The following is a 9,481-nucleotide window of genomic DNA, read 5'->3' on the forward strand; positions in this document are numbered from 1 at the left end:
GCACCATGGGCAACACAAAGCCTCACCACCAATGGCCTCCATTACCACCTACAATGTTGTGGAACTGGAAGTCAAACCATGAACTGACAAAGACCTTCCTCTGCTATGGAACACTCTGTCACCTTGGAGGAGTTACTTTAGTTTGTGGTGATCCTTACACAGCACTCTGCCTAAAAGCAATGCATGGGAGTGAGATCTTTGAGGACCCCACAGCTTCTGCCTGTCACTTAGGGAAAGGTACCTTTTCAGAGAATGCCAAGTCCTGCTAGAGGAATGCATGACACCAACCTCACCACCATTGGCCTCCATTACCACCTACAAACATTGTGGGGCTGGAAGTGAAACCATGAACTGACAAGTAAACAGGTTCCTCTGCTGTGCAAGACTGCTGTTGCCTTGCAAGAGTTGCTTTATTTTGTGGTGGCTGTGATACAGTACTATGCCAAGAAGCAATCCCCAGCAGTGAGAGATCTCTGAGGACCCCATAGCCTCTGCCTGTCACTTAGGGGAATGTACCTTCCAGAGAATGCCACGCCCTGCCAGAACAACACATCAGTGATTCTTAACTGTGGTTGTATCTGGTAAAGTATGTAATCTAGGAAACAAGGCAGAGAGAGAGAGAGAGAGAGAGAGAGAGAGAGAGAGAGAGAGAGAGAGAGAGAGAGAGAGAGAGAGAGCAGACTGCCTAGGTTTAAACTGTAGTTCAATGGTTCTCAACCTCTGGGTAAGCGATCCTTTTAGGGGTCACATATCAGATTTCATGCATATCACATATTTATATTAAGATTCATGACAATTACAAAGTAACAGTTGGGGTCACCAAAACATGAAGTACTATATTAAAGGATCACAACTTTAGAAGGGTTGAGAATCACTGATCTAGCTGCACCCTGAAATAATATTGTAACTTTACATGAGTTAACATGTCATGACTCAGTTTCCTTCACTATGCCACAGGGAAGATGGTGCAAACAGCACTACTGTCAGGTGCTTAGTATACTGGAGCACAGTAGACCAACAGTTCTCAACCCTTGGGTCTTGAATGATCCTTTCACAGGGGTCACATATCAGATATCCAAAGATCAGATATTTATGCTTCAGAACAGTAGCAAAATTATGAAGTAGCAATGAAATAACTTTATGGTTGGAGATCACCACACATGAACTGTATAAAAGGGTCCCAGCATTAGGAAGGCTGAGAATCATTGCAGTAGACAGTGGAGGAAGAGGCAGTACATTGTTCACATCTGAGTTCCACTGTAACACACCTCTCCTCTGAGTAGACTAAATCTGAGCACAATGTTCATGTTCTCCCATGCCCCTCCAGACACAGAGATAGACATTATTAAAATAAAAGGGGATTGAGGGTTATATCATCTACCTCACTTTGGTATTAAAATTCAATAACATGTCAACACTTCAAGAACCCCAAATAAAGAATACATGGGTTCTCTCTTTTTGCAAATTTATGTGAATCTATAATATTTCAGAATTAAAACTGAAGTATAAAAACTAGATATACATGTGGGAGGACCACAATTAGGGAAGGCATTCACAGGTAATATTTTAATAAGAATTTTACAAGGAGTTAGAGAGTCCAGAACAAACCGACTAAATACACAAGAAGGAATGAACCAACTAAATACACAAGAAGGAATGTGTTGGCTCATATTGCTGAGATGAATCCTGGAGTAGGAGATAGAATTAAAGAGAACTGTAGCAAACAAGAACCTCAGAGCTCATGGACATGGACTCACCCATAACTTTAAGTCTCCTCCATGTAGTCCTCCTCTGCTGCTGCTGCTCCTCCCCTCCTCCTTCCCTTTTTCTTCCCTCCTCCTCTCCTCCTCTTCCTCCTTCTCCTTCCTCAGCATGCATCCAATTTTCTCTGTGCATTCTTGGAACCAGGTCTACAGGTCAAGTGTAGATTAGTGGTAGTGTTGGGTTGTGGGGTAAAAGCTGAGAGAACTCACTTCAGAGAGAGAAGCTTAAAATGAAAGCTTTGTTTTCTGCATGAGCAGGGAAGTGGCCAGTTCAGAATCTGAAATGCATCATTGCTGACGGGAGATGGTACAACATTTTTGTAAGATGGGAGTACAAATTGAGGAGGATCAGTGTGTGCTGTTGGATTCACCAATCATATTTTGACACAAGGGGTTAAGCAAGGAAGTTAATATCGGTGACTGGGTTCAGCTTTTGCAGTCAGATTCCATCCTGGATTCTGACTTGGAATTTAGAATGATAAGGGAACAAAAGAGTGGACAAGCTGCACTTTTAGGAAACATGTGCCTTAGTTTAGATAATCAGCAACTTCCTCTTTACATTCTTTACCAGTTAACAGTCAAACATGAAACTCCAGAAGAAGCAGAATAGGAATTAGTTCTGAGGCCTAAAATTATGAACTCAGTTTTGGCTCAGCAGCAAGATGGAATTTGTTCCTGAAATAGCTCCACTCAGGAAATATCTCCTAACAGTAGAATACTTCAGCATATCCAAAGCCTTGAATATGCTGACCGACATGAAAAATAAAGAGAAAATAAGGCTTCATTTTGTATGAAGAAATGTTTTCAAAAAAAGTACTATGAATAATAATAGAAGAAAATTTGTTCATTTCCTCTGTTTTAGTAAAATGTGGTTATAAATAATTTTACCTTTACTTTTTGAATTTTATTTAATATGCATTTATTTATTCATTGTATAATAGAGTAGAAAGAAACAATCATGAAATAATTTTCAATACTGCAAGGGCTGCCAGGGTGTCTGATAGACCTTGGAAGGGCATGTGCACAGAATATAAGGAACTTCACTTTGAGTGCAGGCCTTCCAAGTGGTGCTAGTAGAAAATAGGCCAAGTGTTTCTAGAACTTTAGGTAGTCTAGGAGAAGACCAGATCTGAGAACATGAAAACATCTATTGCCAGTAAGTACTTGTCATTCCTTCCATGTAAATGAAACTGAAGATAGACATCTTAATGGTTACCTTCCCAACAGAGAGCTAGATCAAAGGCAGTTCTGGGGAAGAAGACCAGAATATGATGAGGACGGCAGCTTTCCACAGAATGCTGTAATTACTCCCAGCTCCCATGGCAGTCACGAAGACTCTGCCTTAAATGGTAGAGGGTTGTACAAATAAGCAACAACCTCGGAATGAGGTCATCAGAATCCGTATAGTACCAGACGATGCTTACAGAAAATGAGGTGGGTGGGGCCAGGTGCTCTTTCTCCCTGGCAAAGCAGTTCTAAGGGTCCGTTCATAGAGTCACAAAACAGAGGCCACCACAAATCTCTTTAACTGGCTTGCTTTGAAAATCCAAGCCAGCAAGGGTGTCCATAACAATAAAGGAAAGTGGACGGGCTCATTACCATTTACTATATGAACCTAGAGCAATGGAAGGAGGCAGAGAGGAGAAAAGGATTTAAAATGCCTATGAAGTCAATACCTTCATTAGGGCTCCTCACCTCCATTCCTTTCCCAAAAGGAGGCTTTTCACATCACTCTCTGAGCACTTGTCTTCTTGAAATTTGTGAAGGATCTCTAATAAATAGTCTGTTTTTCCTTGTCCATGACAAAAGACATGAGCTTATCATATGACCTTGAACAAGACCCAAATGATTTTAGATCTCTCTTATCATCTAACAATAACAGTTGATAGGTAGGGCTATGTTGCCTGTTAAAATCACGTGCTGAGGTTAAAACAAGGAAGTAGAATCAGGTGGTTTTCTGTGTCCCTCTGGGCCTGTGATCCACACCTTTGGCCTGTCTGATTCAGACTCCCTGTGCTGGTGACACAAGAAGAAGGGACGAAAAGAACAGTGCTCTCTCCACAAGGAATTCACAAGCCCAGTAAACTACAGAGGCACCTACCAACCAGGAAACAGGATGATCCACATTCTATACTTTTCAGTGTTATCAGACCCATTGCCCTGTAATATACAGGTAAATGAATCAAAGGAGTCTGAGAACATTTGTGATCTACTCAAAGGAGATTGTTATTTGATGGAAATGGAGGAAAAACAATGTTCTGCATATACCTGAGTCTCTTCTGTCTAATTACATCCTGGCTCCCAATAATAACAGCTCCAGAAGTCTAGATTCTTAGATACCCTTAAAATCAGATTAGCACTAGTCTTACAAGAAGACTGAACATAGTAAGGGAAATTAGTCATCTTAAGATTAGAAGTGGGACAGTCTCCTTAAAGATGCCCAAGACTCATTGCCAACTAACTAGTCCACTGAGGTTAGAATTTTTTTAAAGACCCAGGCTACCCAAATCTCCCACTTTTCATCAAAAACTGACAGACCATCTAAGGTCATCTAGATGCTATCTTTCTTTCAGCCTCTGATACATACAGAGGACAGAAGAGTTTTCTTAGCAAAGAGAAGGAACTCCCTACTCATAACCACACATTTAGATAGACATAGCAATACTCAGGTTTACTGTTTCTTTTCACATTTATCGTGTCATAGAATGTGAAAACTAGAATGGAGCCTACCAAAACCCTACATTCTTAATGATAGTTGGAGGCCAGAGAGGGTCAAGTGACTGGTCAGACTATCTTAGGAACAGAGCCAGTATCCTAAGGCTCTGTGAAGTATATCATCTATTCATCACAGTGAATAAGAAAGGCAAAGGACAAATGTTGGGGAATCATAATAAAGGACATAAAACAAAGAAGTGAGAAAATAAAGGAAAGATCCATGGAAAAAAGTGAGTCCTGGACCAATATAGGCCCAAATAGGTAGTACAGGGTAGCTAGTGTAGCTGTATACTCTGAATTATTCTTGAAAAAGAATTTATAAAATACGATTTTGACCTCACCCCCAAAAATTAAATCTATAAGGGGTTGCCACTAATCCAACAGGGCACCTGCTTTATGTGGGAAAATCAGTCCTGAACCCTGAGTTAAGTTGTTCCATGAATGTCTGACCCTTCTTCAGCAAAAGGAGGTCTTGAATGTGCTGCTCTAACAAATACAAAGATCGTAAACAAAGGAATGAAAAGGAGATTTCCTTGTTTCATCCGAGACTTTGGTCCTTCAAAGTAACCAAGAGCTTCAGATATTCAGAAGTATTAGTTTCTTAGCACTTCTACCTAAAGTTAACATAAATTTAGAACAAAATGTCAAAAATGTATTGCACCTCTCGAAGTTAAAAGTCACATATGTGTCTTAGTTACTTTTCTCCTACTGATAAAACACAATGACCAAAACCAGTTTGTAAATGAAAATGTTTATGTTGGCCCACATTCCCATTCAACAGTCCATCACTGCGAAAAGTCAGGGCCATCGCTCGAATCAGGAACCTAGATACAGAAACTGAAGCAGAGACCACAGAGTAAACCACTGCTTACACACTTGCTCCTCATGTATTGTTGAGCTTGCATTCTTATACAACCTAGGACTCTGATCCTGCCTATAATCAAGAAAAACCTGACAGATGTTCCTATACGCCAGTCTTATGGGGGCATTTTGTCAGTTGACAGTTCTCTTACCAAATAGCTCTAGTTTGGGTTAAGCTGACATATACAAAAGCAAAACCAAAACAATACAGGTGGTCTCAGTGGACTAAAGTCAGAGTGATAGCCAGAATACAGTTCTTTATTGAGCCTCCTTGAGGGCATTTCCTTGGCTTTTCCCTTATTTCTGCATGTTCTTCTGTCTTCTGTGCCAGCAATGGCCTGTGTACTTATTCAAGGTAGAGAATAACTTCTCCTCTGCTATATCAAGGACCCTTGCGCTTCCCTTAAATAACCCAACACAATCTATCTTAAAGTCAACTGAGAGGCAATTTGAACTCCATCTTCTATCTTAATTCTCTTAATGCCTCAAGAAAAGAAGGCTGAGGAAAAATAGAGGACACCCTGCATCTTCCTCTGTCTTTCACATGAGTGGACATACCTGCATACTCATATGCATGCACTACACCACACAGAAAATTAAACCAAAACAAGCATCCCAAACCTATATTAACATTTTTTTATATCAAGTATCCCAAACCTATATTAACATTTAGGGACATTCCTGATGTTTGTTCACTACATCTCAGGAAACAAACCACATCTTCAAGACCTTAACTGAAAATTAAGGAGAACATTGTCGTTTTTAAAAGTTATTTTTATTTTATGCGTATGTGCTTTTCCTTGAATGTATGTGTTTGTATTATTGCATGTGTTCAGTGCGAGAAGCAGCTAGAAGTGCATGGAATGCATGGAAACTGGAGATATGGACAGTTGTGAGCTGCCATTTGGATGCTAGAATAAATCCTCAGTGCCCTCCAAGAGTAGCCAAGGCTCTAACCACTGACCCTTCTCTCTAGCCCCAAAGCATTATCATTTTTAATGTTACTGAAATTTAATCTTCATATTTAATTTAATGTTATAGAAATATTAGCAGATAAAATCAGCTCAATTTTAGGGACTCTAGAGACTCCTCTCATGAATACTATTTTCCCTTAAATATTAATATTTGGTTAAATAAATTAATATCTTATATTTTCTATTAAAAGTTTTCACCTTACTGGGCTCCACAGTTGGCATTGTTCATTGAATTTTGTTGAAGTTCAGTGTAAGCCGCTCCTCTAGCCCCCTGCTCCTCCAGCTTTGGGGGGCCTATTCTTCTATCTTGGATTGTATTTTCTAGTAATTTTGTTGTTTTTGTTGGTAAAGCAAATTGTCATTTCTTGTATCACTTTAAGAATCCTATGTACTCTGTCTTGTGTATTGTGCATGCACTTTCAAATGAATTATTTTGGCAGAAGAGAAAGAAAAGATCTATTGTGGGATTGATGCTTTTGAGTGGAATCTCCTCTGCTCACTTTTTTGTATATCTGCCCTTGTATTCCTTCATGGATGTATGTACCTATCAATAATCACTTACCTTCTCTTGTCTTCCAGTAATCAAATATGCCATTTTGTTGTGTTTTAGAACTTACAACCAAGAATAATAGGATCTTGCATAAGAATTTTTAACCACACCACTGAATGTCATATATATTACAAACAGATATCATGGAGTTTCATAAAGAAGTGAATTTCTTTCTAGATTACACTCTTGAACGGTGGTAGACTTGAGTGTAGCATGAGTACTGCTGTGTCCAGAAAAGAAGGCCTCATCAAGTAAAAGTGACACGACATAGGAAAAAAATGGACATATTATTTTGACACTTTTCCTTCCACTCCCAGTTTTCATTGACCTAAACTTGACAAGTTCTTCAGGAGCCAAGGAGACAGACTCACCTTGTTCCAACTTGTTTCCTTGGTCTCGTGGAAATGTCTACCATTCAAAGAGCACCAGAACTCAAAGTAGAGAAAATGAAGATGGCCTTCTTCTTTTTTCCCCTTCACCATAGTACCGGAATCAAGAACAGGAAATTACTGTAATTTTCCTCGGGACTTTTATTTACTCTTTAAAAAAGATTCATTTATTATTATATGTAAGTACATTGTAGCTGTCTTCAGACAATCTAGAAGAGGGTGTCAGATGGTTGTGAGCCACCATGTGGTTGCCGGGATTTGAATTCGGGACCTTCAGAAGAGAACTTGGTACTCTTAACCGCCTAAGCCATCTCTCCAGCCCTTAAAATGTGTAGCTCAGGCTGGCCTCGAACTTGTGTTTCTCCTGCCTCTGCCTCCTTCAGCAAATCCTACCAGCGTGCGCCACCACAACTGCCCTCAGGACTTTTATATAGAAAAAAAATCATTCTGCCTAGGATACTGTGGATCCTCAGCTTAGAACCCCAAAGCAAGCCATTCTCCTTGGGTCTTGCATGCCTACCTCCAAGCCAAGATCAGCATCTACCTCAATGGGTAGAAACATGTCTTGAGATAGCCTAGACAAAAATGTATGCAAGAGTTCTGTGCTTCATATAGGAATATCCAGTGCTAAGGTATGAAATAAGCCATATAAGTTCATAACTCAGACAGACCCCAGGCCTTAGGTGTGGATTCTTCCTACTGACAAAGATGTGATGAGGAAGGTTGATCTTATCTCTTACCACATCCTGGAACAGTATGAGGAGACAAGAGTCTTCAGTCCTGGTTTAACAGACAGATAACATTTTATGGACATTCTTTCCTTGCTGCCTCTAATGAAAGAGCTCTGTGTGGAGCTCCTCCCTGCTGAGGTCTGGTGAGAACCCAGAGGCCAAAATACAGGCTGATTAACAGGCATCACAAGCAGTGACTCAAGCCATTCGTGATTTCAGATGAAGCTTGTTACGGTGACTCCACAATTAGGAGTTTAGCCCACGTGATTCGTCAGTCCTCCAAGAGGCTATACCAAGCACTGTATAAAAGTCCCAACCATCCTAGACTCCACACTTCACATCCTTCATTGAATCTCATTGAAGATCAGGTAAGCATTTCCTCTCTCATTCTGTCTCTGTTTCTCTCTCTCTCTCTCTCTCTCTCTCTCTCTCTCTCTCTCTCTCTCTCTCTCTCTCTCTCTCTCTCGTCCCTCCATCCCTCCTTTCTGGTGCCCTTTCCCTTAATCCCTGATGTTCTGAGAGGCCACCACTGCTCTGTTCCTACCCTAGACTGTGCTTTCTACTATTGTTTTTAGACAGCTTGCCATGTCTTAGTCCATTTTAATTATCTCATTTATTCTGTTTAGTCTTTTGTATCTGATTTTTTAAAAAGTATTAGTTAGATTCGGTGGAAGGACTAGTCAAAAGCCCAGGAGAATAGGAGAATACCTTCATCTTGGAAACAAGTGTCAAGGGGATCTAAGATAAGGATGTCTTTAAAAAGGAATAAAAATCAAACTTGGAGTTAATTCTCTTCTCCCCTTATTCCACTCTCAGTCCTTCATACTCATCCATACCTTTCTAGTTGCCAGTTTCGGTGTTTTAATATAAAATGTCTCAATTTTTCTGTTTGTTTTCAGGCTCTTCAAATCACCTAAGATGTCTTTCATTGATCAACAGTGCAAGCAACCATGTGTGCCACCCCCATGTCTTCAAAAGGCCCAAGAGAAGTGCCAGGCACAAGCTGAGGAGGTGTGTGTCTCCTCATGTCAGGACCCCTGTCAAGATAAATGTCCACAACAAGCTCAGGATGTGTGTGCTTCTCAGTGCCAGGAGTTAAGCCAAGGAAACTGCCCACAACAAGGCCAAGATCCATGTCTACCTCCCAGCCAAGACCAGTGCCTTCCTCAAAGTGCAGAGCCATGCCAGGAGCTAGCACAAACAAAATGTGTGCAGGAGTTCCCACAGAAGGTACAGGAGAAGTGTTCTTCCCAGAGCAAGGGAAAGTAACTGCTCCAGTGCCATCTGGAGTCGAGAAGCTGGCCAACAGAAGAAAATACAACCCCAGTCCTTCTCCTGTGGGTATCTCTGTATAAGATACTGTCTTGTCTCCTGACTTCCTCAGTATTCCAGGACTTGGTCTGTACCTCTGAAGATGGTTCTCTGTATTTTATTAACCTCTGTGAATAAGTGTTCTCAGCAACTGGCAGACGGTCAAGACTATAGGAGTGGTGTGTGT

The 9,481-nt window shown here is 40.6% G+C and overlaps 1 protein-coding gene across 1 annotated transcript; it reads left to right on the forward strand.

Moving 5' to 3' along the window:
• Positions 1–8,901: 8,901 nt before the first annotated feature.
• Prr9 (proline rich 9) lies at positions 8,902–9,252 on the forward strand. Its single transcript, XM_052178659.1, has one exon. The coding sequence runs from the start codon at positions 8,902–8,904 to the stop codon at positions 9,250–9,252; it is 351 nt and encodes a 116-aa protein (XP_052034619.1).
• The last annotated feature ends 229 nt before the right edge of the window (positions 9,253–9,481 follow it).

Source organism: Apodemus sylvaticus, chromosome 4 (assembly GCF_947179515.1).
Source record: "Apodemus sylvaticus chromosome 4, mApoSyl1.1, whole genome shotgun sequence".
NCBI lineage: Eukaryota > Metazoa > Chordata > Mammalia > Rodentia > Muridae > Apodemus > Apodemus sylvaticus.